General features: G+C 41.2%; 1 protein-coding gene across 3 annotated transcripts in view; it reads right to left on the bottom strand.

The window, feature by feature from the left end:
* PAK3 (p21 (RAC1) activated kinase 3) overlaps positions 1–24,754 on the bottom strand; it is a 96,181-nt gene that overhangs the window by 16,866 nt on the left and 54,561 nt on the right. For 2 of the 3 annotated variants that reach the window (XM_007424919.3, XM_088129174.1), the window contains exons 2-8: positions 22,261–22,454; positions 18,180–18,280; positions 10,936–11,089; positions 9,230–9,267; positions 7,566–7,697; positions 6,470–6,632; positions 2,023–2,086 (exon numbers count right to left, since the gene is read on the bottom strand). In XM_007424919.3, the coding sequence (XP_007424981.1) occupies positions 2,023–2,086; positions 6,470–6,632; positions 7,566–7,697; positions 9,230–9,267; positions 10,936–11,089; positions 18,180–18,280; positions 22,261–22,432 (824 nt within the window). In that variant the 5' untranslated portion in view covers positions 22,433–22,454. The remainder of the gene's footprint in view (positions 1–2,022; positions 2,087–6,469; positions 6,633–7,565; positions 7,698–9,229; positions 9,268–10,935; positions 11,090–18,179; positions 18,281–22,260; positions 22,455–24,754) is intronic. The other variant, XM_025164574.2, reaches the window with a different exon arrangement.

Here is a 24,754-nt window from a genome sequence, read left to right as displayed (position 1 = left end):
AAATCTGAGTAAATGAAGCACAGTGAAATATGGTAATCTTTGATGGAAATCGAGTTTCCTGCCTGTGTGTGTGATTATATATAATTATATATATATATACTGTACCCATACATACATATGAGAAGCCTATATATATGTGAATAACATTCTATTATAATACAGTAAGAAATTGCACACTTGACAGTGATTAAAATAAACAAAACATAACAAAGAAAAAAAGGACTTTAAGGAAGAAAGGGGAAAAAAAGAACTTTTTTAATACCAGTACAATATAAATACAATATCCACATGATACCAATATCATGTATGGTTGTATGTATGTCTGTTTTTGTTTTGATTTTTTTTTCTTTGTTTAGTTAACTCAGTGTAGTCCAAACTTGGCCACTTTAAGATGAGTGGACTTCAATTCCCAGAATTCCCCAGCCAGCCATGCTGGCTGGGGAATTCTGGGAGTTGAAGTCTACTCATCTTAAAGTGGCCAAGTTTGGACTACACTGAGTTAAATAAATAAAAGCTCTGAGGTTGAAGCCCATGGCAAATTTCACCCATCAACTTGGAGAGGGCAGACAGATGGTGAAGATATGCCCTTCCACCCTTCTGATTTGTATCATTTGTGTTAACCTATCCCACTGAGGAGTAATTTCAGATTAGGGTTGTACTCCAGTATCTATTTAGAGAACCACGTGCTGCTTTTCATTGTCAACAGAAATCCCAAAGCTGTTTTGCAAGGAAATCCTGTGCAATCCAAGGCCGGCCATCCCCGCGTGAAACAAAGCTTTCTCTTCCTACAAAGGTTGATCTCGTTCCATGGAGGTAAGAGTACAATCACGTTAGAAGGGGCTGCTAGAGGTAGCTGCTTTGCCCATCCCTGTTACAAGACCAGTGCAACTGGAATTAGTTAGTGCAATTAAGCCTATTGGTCTCTGTGTTCGCAGAGATTAACTGGCGACAGATAATTTCCACGGCACTTCAATCATTCTGCTCTCAACTTGGTCTTTCGGTCGAATACAATGTTTTCATTGGAAGGGAATGTATCATTTTAATATAAATGCAAATGGAAATGGGCTTTCAGTGACTAATAGAGGTGTTTAATCCAATTTGTTTACATAAAAAAAATTAATTCAGTTTATTCATGGTTGTCAGTGCAGAACCATAGCTCCCGAGCTCAGAGGAGTTTGATTTGTATATTTTATTTAGAAAAGCCTGTTTACATCCAGACTGAGCCTCTTGGGGGTCTAGAAAAAGAGATTTACAGGCAAAGAAAATGCCTTCTGAGATTGATCGTACATACGTTTCCCAGTCAGAATTTATCGCAACACAGTCCATGGGAAAAGCTAAAGCAAGAAATTCTCTGTGCATGTTTTCAAGGGCTTGCAAGCTAAAAACATTTATACTTCTAACCCATAAAGAAGGTGACATCTTTCAGACACATCCTAGGATCAATGGAGCATAGCTGTCCATGCCAAAGGTAAGAACAGCCATGCATTTAGCACAATTATTTCTTTCATCCAGAGGGTTCCATGCAGGGTGGGGTGAGGGATGTCAAAATCTGAAAGGTGGTAGACAGGATTAGCAACCACAGATAGATTTTCTCCATGATGATCTATCCCTAACCTGGTCCTTCAGCTCTTCCAGCAATGCACCCATCGCTCAAGTAAACTCAACAAGAACAGACTTGGTTAGTATTTAGACAGAAGACCACCAGAAGATCCACCCCATTAGGCTAAACCAGGAAGTTAGGGGGGAAAATCCTAAAAAGCAATGGCAATCCATTTTGGCATTGTTCCCAAGAGAGCCCATATAATCACTTCAAGTCAAGCTGAAAGTGAAAGAGGCTTTGTGTCTATCTGTGTCATGCTAAATATTTGGTAGCAATTTGGTCCTGGGACCATCCTAATTATTTGGAGGTATATACAGCCTTGGGGCTACAGATTGTGCATTTCTATACCAGGTGATACATTATGGTCCATGTTGAAGAAAACATGATGATAACAAGGGAATTGGGAGAAAGGCAATACTAACCCTTGGCCAATTTTTTCAAACCGTGTGTATTTCTTCTTCGGGTCTCCAACACTCACAATACTTCCTAAAATAACCAAGAAAGATAGACCTTGGTTAAAATATATAAAAAGGCCTAGACAAAAGATAGTATACAATTCCCAAAGAATTCTGGAAAAAAGAAAAGTTGGGTATTTTGGGCAGTCTTGAGAACAGGAAGGATAAAATATTAAGGTGAAGTTGAGGAAGCATTAGAAAACAAATCAGTCATAACAGAACTACATAAAAGGTCTAGAACATCACTGAATAATCTAAAATGGCAAAATATTTATTTTGGTGCTTCAGTTTCCAAATCCGCACCTTTGGAATGAAATCTGAAGCCGTGCGCAGTCTTAGACAAATAGCACTGCCTGTAAGTTTGGCTAAAGAAAAATAAATTGTGTAACTGATAGATCATTCTTTCTTCTCTGGCTGTTGACTTTATATAATAAAAGTATTTTACAGGAAGTGCAAAGGAAACTCACAATTCCAAATTCTTTCTATACTATCATCCCCCCCATATTGGAATATTAATAGTTTCACAGTGTGATTGATAATTTGTTTCCCTCTGAATCTCCAAAAGGCCCACTGCTTCTCCTTCAAATAAAAAACTATGAAATCCAACAAATTCACCAAATCTCATGACATTTCTGCCCTCCTACAAGATCTGACAAAAGGACCTATCATTACATTTTGCATTTTTGATTGAGAGTTTATGTGATTTTGGCAATGTCACCCAGGATGTACCCAATCTCAGTGTTTTCACAGAACAGCTCATGAAGTATCTGAAGAGAAGGTGCATATTTTGTGCTCTGGTAAGACTTTGGCTTTGAGTAAAGCATTCCTGGCAGAAGGTTATGAACTTAACATCAACTAAAATTCTTACAATTAATTCAGAAGCGACAGTAGACTATGATGACATCATGGTAGGTGTCAAGAGATTAAACCATGCAATAAATTTGATTAAAATGAAGTTGGGAATGGAAAAAATCTGCCTCCTGGATATATTGAAGGCTGAGATAAAGAGAGATTTTGTCATGGACTGGAATCCATTGCAAAATGGCCTTTTAAAAGCTGGTGTCTGATCTATCTAGACCAGTGTTTCTCAACCTTGGCAACTTTAAGATGCGTGGACTTCAACTCCCAGAATTCCCCAGCCAGCATCCTGGCTGGAGAATTCTGGGAGTTGAAGTCCACGCATCTTAAAGTTGCCAAGACTGAGAAACACTGATCTATACAATCAGTGTTTGAAGGATAACAGCTACCATCTCTCGAAATGCTTTTATTTTTTTTAAAAAAGTGGACCTTGCTTTGATTTCTGTATTATTGTTTTTTTAAGGGCTGTGGATGGTTTAAAACTCTTTTCACTGTTCTTCTGTAAACCTGGTTCCTTCAGGAGGAAGGGCCATCCAAAAATAATAATAACTACTACTACTACTACTACTACTACTACTACTACTATTATTACTACTACTACTCAATTCGGATTGCTTTTCTACCCAAGGCCACTCAACATGATTAAGACATAAGAAGATTAAGACCCCAACACAAACCAGTTTAAATGCTAGCCCCCAACCAGAGAACAAAGGAGACAAAGAACCGATTCCAGACAAAACAGCTGATGCTGAGTTGGAACCTTGGCACCCTTTCCCACATTCAAACCTATCAGGTCTTCTGCAAAGCACTTTCTGTCTTCCCCGTGGTGGCTAAAACACTGGCAAGTAAGAAGGGTTATTTTATCAACCTTGTGCATGCTAGTTGATTCCATGCCCGATGCGCACCCTGTGTGCAGCAGTGGCTTCGGTACGATACGCAATTCATCAAGGTAAGATTGGTTAAACTTGTTTGGTTCCTCTATTTTTTTTTCCTTCTATTACTTCACTTGTCACAGCCAGGAAATCAGCGAAATCTCCATTATAGGCTCTGTTTTAGCTCTCTGTCACTATATGTTGGATAGTTTGTTTTTCAGCCCCACAATCACAATTGGGCAATCTTATTTTGCCCCACTTATAAAGGGCACCTGCACATCTACCGTGGCCCGTGGGAATTCTGTTCCGTGTTGTCCATATGTTTATAATTTTATATTTTATATTTTGTATTTTATCTCTTGTGTTTTTATTCAACTGAATTGCGATGTGAATGTGCCATACGATAAGTAAATGAACCCTTCTATTAACATGTACAAACACACACACACAGATATACACCCACACTCTTAAAATCTCTCTTTCTCTCTCTCTCTCTCTCTCACACACACACACACACACACACACAAACATAGACAAAGACCCTGGGGGAACCAGAGACATTCTTAGATGGCTCCACTATGATTAATATTCTGCTCTCTCTGTGGGGTTGGTACGTTTAAAATGGTTAAACTTGTCCATAATGTTTGCATTTTAATAATCACTTTTTATTTTTTTAGAATGATTGTTTTTCTCCATTTGTTATTTTATTCTACAGTTGTTTTGTGTGAGATGGGAGGGTATATAAATGTGATAAATAAATAAAGATAGATATAGATATACCAGTAAACATAGAATATTAATATTCCAATATCAAAATTTCAATATCATTTAGCTGAAGACCAAAACCTTTATTATATAACAAATACCTTGATGTCTGCTTTTCCTTCATCTCTTCCTTTCCAATGTGATACTCAACTTTGAATGAAAAAGCCAAATTATCATAAAGCTCGTAACCCTGATATCCTAAACTGTAACTAATAATGATAGAATGTCCATCTTTTTCCCCCTCTTATTCATATCCAATACTCTCCGGTATCTCAATAATAGAATTTAAGTATATGAGATAAACCTCATTGTACTGAAATAACATAAAGTATCAAGATTTATACTAACACAATAAAAAGGGGGGGGAATGTAAGATGGGGGCCTTTTCTTTTACAGGTCATTAGCAGCCATCACTGATTTCAGAAGAGAATTAAACAAGAATTTGAAGAGAAATAGAGCATCATAATATCTTTATAAAGATGAGTAGAAGGGAACTGTGAAGATACGAGAAAGTGTGCCTAACAAAGGAAGGAGGTGTTGCCTAGATTAAAAAAAAAAAAATTCATCCTTAATTCTTTTCCTAAGTAGGCAGAGAGACGTGCAGGTTATCCAGGCTTCAGCGGCGTGACAGAAATTGCAAGTAGGTTTTCCATCTCCAATTCAAAGTTGGCTGGAAGGAAACCCTTTGAGCATGGTAATCATGTGCCTATTACATTATTAAAGGAAGAGAAATGAAAGTCGGCAATAATCAAGCAAGCAAAATGAGTTTAGAGATTCAGGGCAGGGAGGCAAATCAAACTGGGCTTCATTAATAATGCGACTTGGCCATAAATGTTTTGTTTCATAATATGGCAACAAACTGGCATTTTCTGATATAACATGTGGGATGTTCTTATTGGCTTTAATTTTCTATTTATGTTGCACACCACTCAGACTAGGCTGGAAAGGAGCAGCGGAAGGAAGGGAGGGAGGGGAAAGAGAAAGAAGAGGAGGGAGAGAGGAAGGAAGGAAGGAAGGAAGGAAGGAAGGAAGGAAGGAAGGAAGGAAGGAAGGAAGGAAGGAAGGAAGGAAGGAAGGAAGGAAGGAAGGAAGGAAGGAAGGAAGGAAGGACACAGTGGTCTGGAGAGGCCTAGTTTTACATCCATTTCCAAACAAACAAGGCATGAATTCAATCATAGTCCTTTTGCTGTTCATTTCCAGGGGTTGGTATTTAGGAAAAACCTCTTTCTAAATACGGAGATGCCCTTTTGAAACCTGGCTGACAGTTCAGACCGCCAGGACTCTATGAATTTGCATCATCTGATTGCAAAATGCACACACATACACATTTTGAATGATGACACCTATTATTTCGCCTGTCATAAAGCCATCAAGTTATTTCCAGGATTTCCAAGTTCTAACATTAGACAAAATGCCACTCTCATATCAGAGGAAGCCTATTTAGAGCTGTCCTTGTTAAGCACATGCAACGTTTGTGCACACTTACCATGGAATACTCTATATCCTGCTTTTTAACACAGTGAGACTTCTGGCACATCAAGCTGAAGTTGTAAGTTGCAACTCACCGGCTGCATTTCACACAACATTCTTAACCTGGCTAGTGAATTAAGCCATTTCCTGAATTCATGCAATGGTTTGAACCATGAACTTCCTAAAGAGCTTGAGTTTGCAAAAATAGAAATAACTTAACCAAGAGTAACCCTAATCAAGCTTAATATGTTATGTGGAAATGCAGCTGGTAGATCCTAGTCTGATGCGGTTTACCGTGTTATGACAATGGAACTTCTCACTGTAACCAGAAGACCTTAAAAATGCTCATGGGTGTTCTTCTCAAGGTTTTGTTTCTTTCTGTCACCTTCCTATCCCCACCATGTGATTGTGTCAACAAACAAGACAGCAACGATGGAGAAAACGCTCACTTAATTTCTCTAGGATCTCTTCGTCGGTCATCTTGGATTTCTTCCGTTGCCGATCTGTGTTTCTATACAAAGTGCTTGTGTTGGAATTTTCAGGCTGAGGAGCTGTTGATTCTTTCACTGAGGCTGGTGAAGCGACAGGTTCGATCACAGAACGCGTGTAAATCTGAAAGAAGCAAAGAGCTGAATTCGGTGGACACCTGGAGGAACTGACCCCAAACTCAGTAAATCATCTCCCAGATGGCAGCCAGTGGTCTTCTGCCCTTCCACAAATACTCCATTTCTTTCCAAACATTTGATTTAAACTTTTGGCAAGCAGGGAATGGATTTCAAGACTTCTAAGATGCCTTTCCATTGATGACAAATGCCAGAGGAAGAATTCCACTATATCTTTTCATACACCAGCAAAATGTTGGCATTGTCAAATCAAAGATTGCATTGCTAAATCAGTCTTGGATCCACAGATTAATTTCAGGGAATGGATACAAACCGTTTCTTTTCCAAAACAATTTCTCACCACCACCACCACCACCAATTATGAGCTCTTTGATGAATTTTGGATTGTGTACTCTGAACTGGGCCGTGTGAAGGGGAGGGAAATTCTGCATGTACAGTATAGCTGCCTCAAATCTATTTTCTTGTATAAAGGAATTCTGGTTGGGCTTCAGTTACAAACTACTCATTTCATGGAAGGCACTCAGTTGAAAATACTCTTTATCACCCCATTGGGATCTTCTCTATCATTCCAATATGTCCTTGTCTTTTTTATGGACAGGGGCCCACTTTCACCACTCTTTTTGTATTGGGTCTCAAAAGAAAATTGAAAATGAAATCTGTGCTGAAGACGGGCATTTGGCACTTGAAACGCATCACCTCTCCATTTATTTATTTACTAAAAATGTAACTCAGGTAAGTCAGGGAACCTCGAGAACAGCACCCTGCCCTACCCCTGCAGCCACGTAGGCTAAAAACCTGGGGAAGCAGAGATTCTGTTAAAAAATAAATAAAAAATAACAGAATTCTGCATCTGCTGCCTTTTTCTTCCTGGCCTCCTTCAGCATTCATCAGTCCTGCTTTGATGACAACCAAAAGACCTTACTGATTTAGTATGCTCTGGCCGTGGGGCAATAACAGGAGGCGGTTCATTGTCGTCCTCTTCCTCTTCATCTTCTTCGTCCTCTTCTTCAGAAACTGGGGGAGCCAGTGGTGGTTCTGAAGCTGTTTTTGTGCTCTGCAAAGAAGAGACGCAGATACCAGTGAAGATCCAGCCCAATCGCAAGACTCCAGTTAGTATATGAACGCTCTGGCAAAAAACTCACCCTAACTCTTTTAACTTCCCTTATCTTGATGTCTCCACCACCCACCAATTCCACACCCCTGCTGTGGAGTTTATATAGAGATGGTATAATGAACCGGTTGCCCCAGCTGGCTGTTGGGTATCATGAGCCACCTGCATGGACAGCAAGACAGTCTTCTCTGGCAAAGATTTACAAGAGCAACCTTGACCAAGGTTAGCCATCCTGCTAAGCCATAAGGTTGTCTGAAGCTACCTGCTGTACAATGGTGTGGCACAAAGTACAAACCAAGCTTCTAACATGTTTGCTTTATTCTTTAAAGCCCTAGCTTATAACTCTGTAAAACTACAGCCAGTGGAAATGCTGAGAAATGGGGACCCCAATTGATCAGATTTTGCTGCACTGAAAGTTGATAGTGTGTACAGATTGGCTGAGATGGGAGGCGCATGTAGAGGTACGGCTGTATTTCGCTCTCCGTGTGATGTTCTTTATTCAAAGCTTTCCTAACCCGAGCATTTCCAGATGTATACACTTTGACTCTGAATTTGCAGCAATGGCCAGGCTGGCTGGGGAATTCTGGGAGTTGAAGTCCATATTTTTAGTTTGTAGTTTTAACTTTTTAGTTTGAAGGTTAACCTTTTGTGGTTTTAACTTGTATATTTTCTCTAAGATGTTATAGTTTTTTGCTTGCAATGCCACCTAGAGTCACTTGTACAGTGAGATGGGTGGCATATATAAAATTGACAATAAACAAATAAAATAAAAATATATTTGGAGGTCCCCTTACAGAAGCAAGGACCACATCAATTTTAACCTTTTAACCCAAGAATTAGGGAAAGCTGCAGAATCTTGGAAATTGTGGTAGGAACCTTTTATTAGTGAGTTCATTAAGCCAGAGTCTCTTAGAAAGTTTTGAATTTCTTCATCTCAGGCCATTTGCCACTAACAAACTCATCTCCCATCTGTTGATTGTTTATATCTTGAATTCTTCTTGTTCCTTTCTCAGCCTCTCTCATGCTGGAAGACACAGAGTTTGCAGAACTGTATATTTCACTGCACCCACCAATTTTTAAAATGCATCTGGGTTCGCTAAAATGCCCACCTATGGAAGCATTTGGGCTTTGTAGACTTGTCTATCTCACAAAGGTTATGCAGTATGTCTCTCTTATCTGCTGCCACAATATGGTCTTTCTTGTCTGACAGTGTAAAATTAAGTCTCGTAGCATGAAAAAATGTCCCTGATCAGTCATTTAGCCCTAAAAGCAAAACCACTTACACTTACAATAGAAGGTTGGTGTGGACTGCATTAAATGTATTAGTAGGTTTTCCTGCCTACACGCATTCTGTCATTCAAATTAACATTTCCATGAAATGGACCAGTTTTACCCTGGTATACAGCAAACTAAGCCTGAAAACAAAGTGAATTCCAGACACAGAGATTCATTTGCAACTAGTGGTAGATACTTACCGAAGGATGGGCTGCAATATATCCATGGGCACTCTTATCTGCAATATGCAAAAGAAAATCTATGATGGCTTGGTGGAGCATAAATGATTATTAGAAATGAAGGGGGAAGAGGATTTCAGATGATATCCAACAGGGCCTAGCTAGATGATGAAGGGTGACTCTGCAATAAAATGATACAGCATGGAACGCTTTTGGTCAGTGGGCCAGCTAGCCAATTAGGTCCTCTTTCACCATATTTCATTCTGTTGGCCCTCCCCCTTCCAACCTTCCTCTTTTCCACCAATATAGTATTGTCTATCCCCTGAGCTTACTCAATCTTCCTTATTCTCCATAGTTGCTATTTTTACCTCCCCCATCCCACCCCTGGATTACATTTTTTTGGTCCCACTTGTCATCCACGGATCCTGGATCTGAGCTTCTCCCAAGGACATTGCTAGACACAAGGAAATTGTGTGGTCTATAGTTCCCAACCACATACCATCTGCATCCCCATTCCTGAGCTGTCCATCACCAGCCCATCTTCTTGAGGTTCACCTGCTGCCCACTCTCCATCCCTTCCCCCCTCTTTCATTTGATCATGCTCCTTGTCTACCATCTTGTCACCAGCTGTGCCTTCTGCAGCCCCGTCCATACTTGTGACATTGCTGTGTTACCAGCCACATACCTCATACAGCCCTCAAGCCCCCACAAAGATCATAATAAATAACAACCTATCCTTGGCTTAAAGCAACCACTGGAGATTCAGAGCTATTTCACTGGAGGAAAAGAGACAGCCAAACACTGAATATGATGCAACCATAATCTATGGTTCCATTTGGACTTTATACTGCTATTGAAAGGAGGAGGAAAAACACAGTTGAAAGCTACATCAAGGGGACCCAAACTGTTGACACTGATGAGGGTCACATTTGTGCAGGTATAATCTTCTGAGGGCCTCGTTGAAAAGTGGACAAGACTTTAAAAAAAAAGTGGGCTTGATCAGAGCCCAAAGTAGGTGGGACTACCTGTTCTGTCTCCTCTGGACACCTTGTTCCTGTTTCTCTCTCTCCCTGGTAGCACTTTCTCAGGGATGGAAGAGGTCACTCTTACTAAAAGGCAGAATGGGTCACTTGCAGAAAACATCCAAAATCAAGCTGAGGTCTGCAAAATATAGTCACCTCATACAGCCTGAGGGCTGCAGGTCTCCAACACTGCACAAACAACTCTCAGCTCCTTAGTTTAGCATTATCATGTCTGAACCCACAAAATCTCTGATTAGTTTTTAGTCATGTTTTACTCTAACAGTCCAACTTAAATCCAGGGCTTTGTGAAGGGGACGTTAAAATAAATCCTAACTAAAGGGTTTGGCCACTTCCTAGTAGTTCTTCTGAAGTTCTTGAACATAACGCATATGCATGGAAACTAAAGCGTTATTTATCTGGCCAAAAGGTAGTTCTCCACCTGGACAGCGACTACATACTAGGCTTAACTGTTATTTTTAGTGGGGAGGGGGATAGCTTAGCATATTATGTGAACCCAGCTAGGCAGTCTGCAAACTATGGTTGCTCTGTGCCCTCAAGTCGGTGTTGACTCTTAGCGACCACATAGATAGACTTTCCCCATGACGACCTGTCCCTAATGGTCAATGATTTGGTACCAATATGGAAATCCAGCCACAGCCTTTTCTTCTCAGTCTTGAGGGCATGATCTCTATGCCCTTCGCTTACCTCCTGATGTAAAACTCATATATTTCTGGTTGTTGACCGTCTCTTTGGAATCGTAGAATTTGAGAACATCCAGAACAGCTTGAGGGTTTTTCTTCTGTTCCAGTTTGGTAATATTGGAAGTCTGCAATAGCCTGGCCCACTGTTCAGGAATGCCCTGCAAAAGCCCCACAGAACAGGTGAGGAATCAGAGGATTCTGCCAGCTTGGGATGATGATCTGCTAAAACAGTTCCTTACCAGGTATCCCAGGTTACCTGTAAGCCTGTAAGCCGTTTAAAGCTAGACAGTTTACAGCAGCTGCAATCATTCTCTCATCCTCTCTTAAAACAAAGAGCTAATACCTGGATCCAATTTAAAAACAAAACAAAACAAAGAAATTTATGATTGTGGCAAGAAAAAAAAAGTGCATGAAATTCATCCTGAAATCAATCATTGCAGGAAAACGGAACTAACACCCTGTGATTCAGGGTAGACATCCCCCCTCTCGTCTAAATTGAAGGCAAACATGGTGGGCTTTAGGAACCTTACACTGGATATCTGGTGCGTAGCCAAAAAGTGTGCTTTACTCAGACAATAGCAGCAGATCCAATTGGAGTAGGAGATACCTCCTGATGGGTTAATTGGTCTTTGGGGAGCATATCCTAGATGCGAAAGGAGGGGCTGCAATTTGGCGTCAAAACAGTCGTGCTAAGTAACGTAACGCAGCTGGTGCGTTGAGAAATCCTCTACCCTGGGTCCCCCACATCTTTCTTGTTTCATACCACAAATCACACAGCCTTGAGCCCCAGGCTGTGCACCCCAAAGCTAGAAGCTAGAGGCTATTCTTGTGGGGGTTTAAGAAATGCTTTAAGACACCCAATATAATTTCCTGCATTCAAGCGACAACCGTTTCTCCTCTTTTTATGGCGCTGATGAACACACCAGCAGCAAGTTGTTCAAAGTGCATTCTCCTCTTGGGGCCACCCACCCCTCCCGGTTTGCCCAAACTGCATTTGGCACCCCCCAGCCACATTCTGTTCATGACTGGACTCCGCTTAGGGTTCGGCTGTTTCTGTTCTAAGAGGTTTTCTGCAACAATGAGAGGTGATATGGGCTGATGGCATTTGGAGCGGAGGGCGGTTCAAGATGGGAACGTGGGGAGGGAGGCAAGCAACACGTGAAGCCTGTGGTTGCAGCGCTAAGACATCTCAAAGAAGCCACTTATTTTGGGCCCGTGACGCACCTCAGAGAGCTTCCCTGTACACATCTGTGAGCCACAGAGAGCTGGCTGCAATGGACGTAAATAAAGAAAGAAAAGAAAGTTAAAACAGAACGTGGGACAAAGCAGAAGGTGGGAAAGAGATGGAATCCAGGGGGTCAACAGGTCATCCTATCTAAAAGAGGGAGCTAGCAAACACAGGTAGTCATCAACAAGCTACTGGGAGAAGGGGGAGATTTTGAAAAACAGAGAAAAAACCCACAGCCCAAAGTTGGAAGCATCATTTTCCCACTTGAAAAGAATTCTGGGGCTCTGGCTAATTTTGTTTCTGGTTTGGGGCCTGCTAGAAAGTCATTCTTCTTCCCACAATCAGCCCTATGATTCAATCAACTGCTTGATTTTTCAGAAACAGGATGGTTTGGGGTTGGATAGAATGACTTTTTTCTGGACAATTCCGAAGGGGCTCCATGCAAAGATTTACGGCACAGTTATAAAGAGGTTTCTTTATAAGCAAGCAAGGGCTACCGTGTCCAATAAAGCTTCAGATGATGTGTGTTCTTGATGTGATTGCACCCCCGAGGTCTTGCCTGGACACCTCATTAAAGACTATGGATCACTAAGTGCTGGTTTTGAAGTGCTGGGCAGGAAAATGCTTAAAAAATAATTCTGTGTTTAACTGTAGAGCATAACTAGAAACAGTCCACATTACACCACATGTTTGCCTGAAAGAAAAGTCAGGATAGCTCAAAAGGAAATTATTTGCCTGAAATGGAATTAATATTTCTATAATTTAAAGCAGTGTTTCTCAACCTTGGCAGCTTTAAGCTGTGTGGACATCAACTCCCAGAATTCCCCAGCCAGCATGGCTGGATGGGGAATTCTGGGAGTTGAAGTCCACACAGCTTAAGGCTGTTGAGAAACCCTGATCTAAAGTTACCGTTTCCTTTTGGTTCTTCCACCAGAATATTTTAAAGTTTGCATTAAGGTACAGGGGTACATCACGTGATGCCAACGTGTCACCTCCCCTGGTGCTTAAAATCAGTGCTGCCTGATTTTTAAAAATTCATTTAGTACTTTAACGAAGGAGAAACTGGCATTCTGAAAGAGAAGAAACCAGCCTGTAGAGGCATCTTTATTTAGCATAATGCTTTCGGGCCTTATCTGGGCATTCTTAGTAAATAAAAAGTAGGGGAAGGTTAGAAGGATTGGGGAAGGAGTAAGCCACGGAATCTATTTTGCAAGAGCCCAATGTTTTCTCAACTTTCTGAAAGTGCCCACCAGCACTAAAATCTTGCCTACCATAGTCCAAGGAAATATTACATCACTGCTTTAATACTGCTAGCTATTTTCCTGACTTCCAGATGGCTGTTGTTCTGGTTCCAGTATTGAATCTGGGTCTTTCTGCATGTAGGACAGATGCTGGAACACTTCAGGCTATCGCATCTGGGCCACCAAAGTTGGACCACCCTAGAGATACAGAAAACTCTTATCTCCTCGTTTCCATCTAGTGGTCATCCAGATTTCCAAGTCCATTACGGTAGCTATATTAACACCAAACTACACTCTTACATTCTTTGATCTTCCATTCCAGGCAGAACTCAGAAGGTGTCTTGTTAAAATCCAAGCTCTCCCTTTTATTTAAAGGCAACAGCATTGCAGTGACAGAGCTCCAGGCTGGAGGAAGCTGTTTCTGCCTAGTCATTTTTAATCCATTCATTTAATGTTCTGTGTCCCGATTTTTGTTATTTGCAGTGGCTCCAAGCAACAATGAAATGGCAATGGGACATGCACGATGGCAAGGAACATCATGCCACTGGATGTTCATCACTGAAAGCCAAACTTCAGAGCAGGTGACCCCAGTGGTGATTTTGGATGCAGCTATGAGCAATGCGGGCAGTTCAGACAGGACAGTGGTTGGTCCTAAGCGTCAGGTTTAAAATTTAATAATGTTATTTAAAAAAAGGAAAAGGTCTAAAGAAAAAACTGGGCCCATTGCACACAACTCAGGATGTTAATGTAGATAGAATGATGGCTATCCTCTGAAATGAAGGAGAAGCATTTCCACAGATTTGGAATATTTCCCATCCCCCTGGAACTTCCAAACACTTGAGGGAAAGAATATGAACCCCGGGAAAGATCTTTTTTGCCAAAAGATCTTAGTGGAAGAATTCTTGCTGCAATGAACTTACCATTCAGTTTTCAAAAAGAAAAAAGAAAACCGATTGGACCTACAGACAGAACTGACATCCATTAAGCACAATAATCACAGTGCCTAGGGCCCACAGAAATGTAAAATTGGAAAGAATAAAAATGAAGAAGTTATTTATTTTCATGCCTTTTAATAAAAAACAGGCAAGAATCATACATTTGAACACCATCCAGTGATATTATTTGTAACCTATAGGCCTAGCGTGAATGCTAAAATTTAGTAACTTTGGTGATCTGTGACAGAATCAGTTGGCAATAGCTAATTATGATTACAAAATAACACACATAATATAGTGTTTGCGATTCTCTATTTCTCTGTAAAATACAAAAAAGATATTGAAAATCATGAGAAACATCACTTTTAATATTACTATTTTTATGGATGGGGGGGACCATGATGACAAAGGGACTTAGGACCCACCAAAGTCACAACGTGGCCCTGCTTAAAAATGCTCAGTATTGAATCTGGCACCTTCTGCATATTCAAGAAGCCTATAAAGTAATCCACTAATATCTAATTTCTAGAAGCAAAGTGATTATGGAAGTAGCAGCACTGGGCTCATAAAGGAATAAACTCGACTGTGATTTCAAGAATACCACATCAGTTTCTCCCTTGATGTAGAAATTGGCCCCCATAAACAACCATCTTAATGATCCACGCGGAACTCTGTTGACTGACAGCTCCAGACAGAACAACCAGCCCTGTTCAGAATTACTCTTTCTAAAACTCCATTTTTCATTGGAACCCTTTTCTCTTTTTAAAAATCTCCATTTCAGGCCATTGTACAAAGCTAGAGAAGTAACAACAAATACATTCCTGTTGATGTATTTCTTTGATCGACATTCCACTTTTTCTCTAGGAGCCCAAGGCACTGTGTTCCCACCTCCAATTTTTCAAACTCTTGTCTTGAGAAATCATTTAATTTTTTTCCAGTGGCACTAAGCAGGCAAGGATAACGTGTGGTACTCCAGATGTTGCACCGCATCCCTGCCCCCCCCATCATCAGATGTTAAGACTTCTGTCACTTATTGTAGAAGCTGCCACATCAAAATGGATTTCTCAGAACTTTGATGGAGGAAAAAAAATTGCAAACCAGCAAGATGATATTGCTGATTTATTTTCTGTGACACATTTTTCCACCCGCTCTTCCCAGCCTGAAAAGCCTAACGTCTTTCCTTGGGACTGAATCAAAAAGGGAGGCCAAAGAGACTCTATACCCCACAGTGGGGGAAACGTGACTGCTTAAGCGAGCAGCAAGGCAGACATAGTAACTCGGGATGTGCACGATATTCTGTGCGTGCGCTGTTCCGTACAAGGAACAAATGGTTGTGGTGATCTCTATCTGAGTCTAAAGACACGTACTTCGGGTCTGGTCCACTTATAGAAGAAAATGGGGCAGTTTGGGGCAGAGCTGGTTTGGGCGGGGGGAAGTAGAGCAGGAAACAGCTAAGGCTGAACAGCTTCCTTGCCAATGGACCATGGGGACATCAGCAGGAGGCAGGGAAGTTCTTAGAAGATCAGGAGCAGGAAGGCTGGTGGGCTAGGCTAGTGGTAGGGCGGGCAGCCAAGAGGGTACCAGGGAGGGAGGGAAAGGAAGGGGCTGGAAAGATTGGGGGGGTGGGCAGGCAAACACACAGGGCATGGAGAGGCAGAGGGGACAGAGGGGGTGCTTTGCCCTACTGACCCCATAAAATCACACGCCTGTTGGATTTATTTATTTATTTATTTATTTATTTATTTATTGAATTTGTATGCCGCCCATCTCCCCCAATGGGTGACTCTGGGCGGCATACAAATTTAATAAATAAATGTTGTTCCGATCAAAACCAAGAACAGCCCAAACATTGCAGGTTTTGTCTCTGCAGAACTGCAGGCGTTCCAAAATAGTTCGGCAGAACTTGCAAAACAGATTGTAACTCCAGTTTTGTGAGTACCCTTAACAATAAATAAATAAATACCTCCATCTTTTGTAACTGTGTATATAGGCTTTTAATTGTATATTTGTTTACTGTTTTGAATGAGTTGTTAGCCGCCCAGAGTCCCTCATTGGGGGGAGATGGGTGGGGACAAATCTAATAAATAAATAAATAAAATAAATAGTGATATATCAAGGGGCCATTGGAAATGGGGCAATGTTTTGTCATTGGTTTCATCAGAAGGACAGGATTCTGTGTAGTTTGTTTGTTTTTTTAAGTCATCAAATGGTGCCAGGCTCTGCCTCATACTTAATAGCTCTATGTTTCAGGTTCTCTGTTCACAGCTTGAACATCAGAACATCTGACAGCTTAATCATCAATCAATCAGCAGCACAATATAGGTGCTCTCAAATTTGCCATAAGGTCTGAGTACATGTGCCATCAATGGCCAGCCAATGGTATGGGCTGACTCTCTCTAAACTAGTTAGACTATCAGACCTAGATTACAAAGGTCCAGATAACCAGTAGATATTAAGTTTTCAGAACCTCCTTACACCATTTATTGGTCACAAAAAATTATGCAGTTCACAAGTGTAGTCTTACAGGTAGTCCTCGTTTAACAACCACAATGGGGACTGGAAAATTGGTTGTTAAGTGGGGCAGGTAAGCGAGTCACCACGTGACCGGACCTGATTTTACGACCATTTTTACGACAGTCATTAAGCGAATCACTGCAGTCATTAAGCGAATCATGTGGTCATTAAGTGAATCCAGCTTCCCCAATGGACGCTTTTTGCCAGAATTTGCTTAATGACCATGTGATTTGCTTAACAACCATGATTCACTTAATGACCATCATAAAAATGGTTGCAAATCATGATCACGTGACCGTGGGGAGTGCAACAGTTTGCAACGGTCATAAGTCCAAGTACAGGTTGTAAAGCACTTTTTCTGAGGCCATCGTAACTTTGAACTGTTGTTAAACGAACAGTAGTTAAGCAAGGACTACCTGTACTAGTAACTAATATGCCAGTGGGAAGTTTGCAGTTCATGTTAGGAGGTGTGGACAACTGACCTGAAAGATGTCTGTGCTGTTAAACACTGCTACTCTTAAACCTGCATTCCCTAGTCTGGTTTCCTGACAGGGGATTTTAGAAGTTGCCATCCCCCATACATCTGGAAACTTCACACTAGGTAAGGCTATCTAAACTGTTAGTAAGTATACACATACATCCCCACCTGTAGGGCTGGCTACCTAAACCAGAGATAAGTAACCCTAGATTTAACCACAATTTTCCACGCCCAAAAATAAAAGGGGAAGGCAAACCTAAACAATAAGCAATTCAGCAACGGAGATGTGTGGGGTATCCATTATGACACTACAACTCTATGAAAACTACAACTCCCAGCCTCTCTTTTCATTTAGCCATGCCTCCTACCCAATATTTGAAGTGCAGGTCAGTGATATCTGGAGTGCCACAGTTTGACGTTCTGTAACAAGAGTAACTATTTGCTCCTTGTGTATCCTATGAGCTGGATCAACAGAGCATCTTCAGATCTTTTCCTACAGTTTTTCATAACTCGTAGCCTATGACAAACTCTTCTGGGGGAGGGAAGAGACCTGTACTGGGTTACAATAAAATCTTCAGACCCATATGCCTAAATAGGTTTGGACATTTTCCTCCCTTGTGGTTCATGATGAAGGCACGTGCAGCTGTTACTGGAAGGAAGAGTCAACGTGCATTGGGCGTAAAATCAGCATAGACCCCCTGTGCATACTAGTTCTAATGAATACCGTACAGGTGGGTAGCTCTACCTCTGTACTTGCATTCATTCTGAATTCAAGAAATACCTGTACAAGGCTAATGTCTGGAAAGGAAAGGGTACAGGGGAATATAGACAGACAATGAAGAGAAGACTTACTGTGAATTCCCCCGTGACAGCATCAAACCCAACATGGATTGTGTGCTCGAAGTCTGAAGGGAGAGAAATTTCAGGACGTTCTTTCTCTTTCTTCTTATTGGCTAGGGGCAAAATGTTAACAGCCATTTATTTTTCTGTGTAGTCATTTGTTCATCGATTTTACTGTCTGGTTTATTCAAAGCAAGAAATAGAAAGGCAGGAGGAATAAAATAAAATTGGATTCTAAAAGATCCTTGGCTGTACAACCTAAGGAGTTTTATTCACTTATCAGATTCCAACCCATGTTCTGCTTTGCTCCTTAACTGAATGAAAACACCATCATCTCATCGAGTTTTCTTCGAAGTCCTAACAGCCTGGATCACACATGACATTATCATAATTTGCTTGTGACCATGACATGGAAGCCATCTACAATGGCATTATGTGTGAACCAAGATACTACAGTTTAACCTTCAAAGATTATATAAAATCCTGGCTTAACACATTGTGACTTGAGCCAGGCTGTGTAAGAGACCTTGTACCCTTTTACAAGCCCCATCTTCTATACAGGAGCATCCACAGAAAGGTCAAGATGGCAGCCACGTCCACACATTTGAAGTCCTGCTAAATGAGCGGTGAATGAATGCAGATTGAATACTAAAGTGGGTGAAGTATGAAGGATGTGTGAATGGGTCAAGAGGAAGGGGAAGACTAAGAAAATCATGATTGGATGGAGTTGATGAGATCTTCAAAAAGAAAGAAGTGAGAAGTTGAAGGAACAAAAGGCAATTGATGAAGTGGTATCTGGACGTGGCGGAAACAAGGGAGTCTTCCAAAGAAAAAGATGTGGAGAGGCACAGTCAATAATACTGGTGCAAATGATTAGGTTTCATTTTCTTTGCCATGTCTCCTGCCTTTAATTTCTTTGCCCCCTACTTCCTATTCTTTTTCTCCACTTTGCATGATGTAGCTTATTGATTCTGACTTCTGTCCAGGGAGCCAACATCCCACCACTGATTTTTATGCAGTCCTGATGACAGGACTTTTCTTTTAAATCCAGATACTGCCTCTATATTTCTATCAATGAAATATCTCGATTTTATCTATGGCTTTATAATACACCTGTATTCCTTGTTTAGCAGAAAGATGACCTGTAATAGGATAACCTGTATTTTTAAGTGTGCGTCACAGCTGGTGGCATTGCCTAGTCAACTTCAGCTGATCTTGAAAAAGTAAGCATAATCACACTTGATTAGTCTATGGATGGGAGATATCAGGAAAACCCTGGGTTGTAAGGTAGACTGGGAAGTTTAAAAAAATCCCAGAAAAAGATAGAAGAACCCAATATCTTTGGGTTCTTGGTGTTCTCTGAGTTTGTTTCTCTTCTTGCAGATGTTTCATTGCCAAGCTAGGTAACATCATCAGTATGTAGAGTAGTGAAACTTGCTGGCTGTTTATATGGGGTAATTTGTCTTACCACCTTCCACTGGGGCACTGTTTCCTTGATTGCTTTTCGGGTGGGATACTGTTTCTTCGTTGATTGTTTAACTGGAGCTGGTTCCTGCTCCTGAGTGTTGGCTATTGGGGCGTGATGGGAAAGGATATGTTTAAGGCTTATTTTCCTTTTTCCTTGACCTTTTGTTGCTTTCTTTCTTGAATGGCTTATAGAGAGAGCATATAAGCAGCCCGCAAAGTCCACTCCCTTCCACACTGATGATGTTACCTAGCCTGGCAATGAAATGTCTGCAGGAAGAGAAGCAAGCTCAGAGAACACCAAGAACCCAAGAACTCAGCCCTGAGCTATACATATTCTCCATTATGGAAACCACATCTTTGCCTAGAAAATTACATGAAGGTGAAATCACTAAGAGTCAAGCTGAGCTTGAGAATCTTGGCTTAGACACTCCCTTTTCTCTTAAACATGGTGATGGAAATTAGGTCCTGAAGGAATTATGGAGATACATATGAAGGAATAAATGGCCATATGAAAAGAAATGTGAAGGAATGTTTATTTCTTTAAAAATTCTCAGAAGAAAATGGCTATTGTTTCTCTTTATAGATCCGCCAAGGTCACATAAAGGCTGAAATGCCAGCAAGGAAAGTCAGCATACATCATTTACAAAATCTCTTCTTAATAGGGCCGCATAAGTAATGACTTCATTGAAGAATTCATTTAATACAAGAATTAAAGATGGATCAGAAAGTCTATATTTAACCTCACTGTCTAAGGAATGGCAATTTCTTTTCTTTTTTCTTTTTTAGCCAACATCACATCCTGCACTTAAGAGGAAGAGAATTATAATGTGAAGACAGAGCAAGATTGGACTGCTTAAACACAAAGACGTCATTCAATTAAACTGCCTACACAGAATGAGAGAGAGATTTTATTCTGATACTCCATACGACATGTGCCTCATCCTGGAACTCAAAATAAGTAACTGAAAAGTGCTGATGCTCCAGTTGTTGCACTTTTAAGGAACTTTCCAAATACACCCTCAGAATTTTGATTCACATCCTCTGCTATGTCATGGCACGTTTTCGCCATGCTTTACTTGACAAGCCATAGATTGGATTCACACGTCATATTAAGCCATAGTTATTTAACTATCATTTGCTGAACCATACAGCTGGGTTCTCATATCATGCAAAGTCAAAGCCTAGTGAGCTGCACTATGTGAGTCCAACCAAACGCCTATGGAGACAAGAGATATACAGATCTTTTGGACTATTTCCATTCAGTAGCTTCTCTGAAGCGTGATCATCTCACACAAAGATGGTTGGATATTTCACAAGTAAATGGTGGCAAGTTCTTCCAACCGCACTGGGGGTTGTGCCATCCACAGCTTGATTCCTGATTTGAGTGTCAGAATATCAGGACCAACAGCATCGCTTCCTAGAGCAAGGCATACACTGCAGCAGCCTATCTATTGGGTCCATCCCCTATGCCATGCTAGAACTTCAGTGTAGGTGCACCCCACACCCCCAACCTAAAAACTCAGGCTTTATGTCTTCATTGTTCATAGCTTGGATGGCTTAAGGTGTGAAATAGTCCTCAACATCTTACAAAATCTTTCCAACCCCTGTTCCCCACCCCCCAGCCCCATTAGGCCAGTTTTCCCCACTTGAGATCGTTTTGAGGGCTTAAGTTGGAAAAAAAGAGTCAACCTCATCCTTTCCAATGACATCTCAGCTCTGCCAGCCACACCCTTTGCCTCATCAGATAGGAGAAGGAGAAGGAGAAGGAGAAGGAGAAGGAGAAGGAGAAGGAGAAGGAGAAGGAGAAGGAGAAGGAGAAGGAGAAGGAGAAGGAGAAGGAGAAGGAGAAGAAGGGGATCTCCCGGGCCAAGGAAGATAGCCTTCCTCAAGCGACAAGACATGATTGATACACAGACCAACCAATCAGGAAGAACCCCAGCTCAGTGAATTCTAGCTCAAACTTTTAATGTGCAGGAAGCCCAGGTAAATCCCTACCATCACCAGCTTAAAACTGCTGGGAGTGGGTGATGAGGCTTCCAGGTCCAGAATAACTATGCCAGTCAGAATAGAATCAAATTTAATTCTGGGATGAACTGACAAACAGCTCAGCTAAACTGATGGTTCATAAGCAACTCACTCTACTATATACTTTGCTGAGCATGCTGCCTTCTAGTTTGTCAGTGTTAGTTCACGGCCTGATATGGGGTCTCAACCTAACAAATTGTGGCTTATTCCATAAATTTTGGTTCAGCAAACAATGGCTTGATGTGACCGATGAAGCTGTTTGTTATAAATGGTTTGCTATACATCAAACGCTATTTGTTATACATTCAAAGTAGTTAGAATAAATAGGGGATGCTTAAATTCATTTGAGTCCAGCTAGAGGTGCCCATGTTGGGGGGGGGGGGTTTCAAAAAAATCAAGATGTCCACTGCACCCACAGTAACAAACCCCCATTCCCTTTTGACATGTGAAATATGAACAATGCAAGTAAAAATGGAGCACAGTCCCAAACACCCAGTTGCAGTTGCTCTCTTGACCTTTTCGCCCTCCATGGACCCCCCTGCAGAAAAACAACCACGAGAAAACAAGAGGCTAGAAGTCCTTGGCTGGGCTGATACATTACTTTTATCCCCTCCCGGGAAGATGGAACGCAGACGAGCTTTCCTGTTCTTCTCTTCGGGAGCCATGGGAAGCGGTTTGGAGCTGTGGTTGAGGGTCGAAGAATCGCGGTTGTTGCTGTTCATTCTCAACGGAGGAGCAGGAGGCTTTTCTTCAGTATCGAGGCTTTCGGACATCTTCAGCAATTCTCACAGCTTCCTGGGAAGCAAAGGAAGGGAGGAAAAGGGAGGAGAGGCATGAATGGGCTGTGGTGAGGAAAAAACAGAAAAGCTGGAACAAGCCAGAGATGTGGAGTTTGAATGTCCTACCAGGTAGTCTTGAGGCTGTGCTGCTAATAACCCAAGACAATAACTATTACAAACTGGAGAACTGAACGAATACAAGTAGTCTTCACTTACCGACTGCCTCGTGCAGTGACCGTTCAAAGTTACAGTACTGAAAAAATAACTTTGTGACCAAGGTGTGCATTTATGACCTTCGCAAGGTCCCTCAGCCATGTGATCATCATTACAGTCAGTACACATTGTCCTCGGCCTGACCCAGGTTTCCCCCCCCCCTCCCTCAGAGAGCAGAGAGATTGGAGAGGAAGAGATTGCAAGAGAGTAAGCAGGCACACAATGGGGAATACGCATTGGAATATTCATTCATTCATTCATTCATTCATTCATTCATTCATTCATTCATTCATATCCCATCTTTTGGGGTAATAAACTTCCCAAAAAGACTTACCCCAATAAAAAAACAATCATAAATTCAAAAAGACAACAAATATCATTTAAAACCAAGAAACTTTTAAGGTGGGATATCTGAGGGGAACAGCTGTTTATGTGAGAGGGAAGAGTCCAGGAAAGCAGACTTCTCGGAAGGTGATTAACCCAAGCAAATAAACCATATTGATTTATAGGAACAATCCCCATGTTTCAACACAGCCCTGGTGCAATTCACCCATCCCCATTCCCTTCTCCTTCAAAAGTGAGAGGTAGGAAAGAAATGCAGAATTTTTCAGCACAGTGGTACAAGAAAATGAAGCACTTTGAGACTACTGGCAAAAGATTTTTTTTTACAATGAAGGGGCCCATTCCATGTTGCATTAACAATACAGAGTGCAAAAAATACCCTTATTCTCTTGGCTTCAATAAGCACTTAGGGTCCTGACCTGGATTGGGACCTTCAAGTGCAAGAAAAGGAAGGGTTCAAGCTTGCAAAGCCACCTTAACTTGCTTCCTTTCATCCTCTTGCTGAAATACAAAAGAACTTTTATCATAAAGGGATTCCCCATTTTCTAAAGTCTGGTATTGAGGAGGTGGAAAATTGTGGAAAGGAAGGGGCAGGTGGGAAGAGTTAAACCTCCTTGACCCTCACACAATTTTTTTTAATTGAAATGGTACTAGAGATGTTTAATTAAAAGTACAGGTAGTCCTCATTTAGAGACTGCCCCATTTAGCAACCGTTCGCAGTTATGACAGTGATGCAAAGTAACTTTATGACCAACCCTCGCATTTATGACCTTCACAGGTCTGTAAAGCAAAGGAAAGCTGAAGTAAGATCATAAGCACAGTTGTGGTTTCACTTAGTGACCATTCCACCTAATGAGCAAGTTGCCGGTACCAACTGTGGTCACTAAACGAGGACGACCTGTAAAGATAATGCAATGTAGTTAATGTGACAGATATCTTGATTTTTAGGAGCAACTGTTCAGAAACAAGTTCGTTTCATCCATTTAGGATGCACCCTTATTATTCTGGATGTGCACTTCATAGAAAACATTACAGCTCGTTACTTCTTACCCATGCACAGGATTGTGCTATTACACAAGGGACTCACAGTCATTTTTTGGACTAAAGGCCACAGTACATCTTGGAGTGATTTACCACGGCCTTGCTTTACCATGTGGATGAGGCCAGAACAAAGCAACTGTTTTAATGGGATTCCAATTTACACTAGATTGAAATAAAATTAGCTAAATGCTGTTCATATGATCACTCCTTGTGTATTTAATCATCTTCCCTTCTGCCCCATTACACTTACAATTAGGTGACCTTGGGCCACAAGTAGCTTGTAGCAACAGACAAAAGTTTTAAGATACCACAAAGCTGGATTTAGCTGCCATCTTAACTTCCCAAAGTGCCTCACAACAGCATTGCATCGGGGGCATTATAAGAAATGCAACTGCTTCGCATTGGCTAGAGAACCATTCATAGATGCTGAATCTTGAGGGTATTTTTCCTGGTTGGGGAAAATATTGAGTCACTATCGTAACAACCTTGCTGGATTATGTTCTCAGTCTTTTTTTCTCTACAACATAAGGTTTTTACTTACCTGCAATGTGACACTGACCCAGCCATTGCAAATGACAGCTTGCAACGTAGCCCTTTTGCAAGCACGTTAAATGAATCTCAACTGGATTTTAATTAAACCGAAGGCTGCAGTAATTTGAAAATCTGAAAATAATTAACCAACAGGTGGTAATGAAGAGATAAGGGAATTTATGAAAGCAA

This window comes from Python bivittatus, unplaced genomic scaffold (assembly GCF_059951505.1).
Source record: "Python bivittatus isolate LINGU-HERP-01145 unplaced genomic scaffold, Pbiv_v1 ctg000790_np1212, whole genome shotgun sequence".
In the NCBI taxonomy this organism is placed as follows: domain Eukaryota; kingdom Metazoa; phylum Chordata; class Lepidosauria; order Squamata; family Pythonidae; genus Python; species Python bivittatus.
Note: the sequence above shows the minus strand (reverse complement) of the source record. Positions and strands in the feature narration are given on the sequence as shown.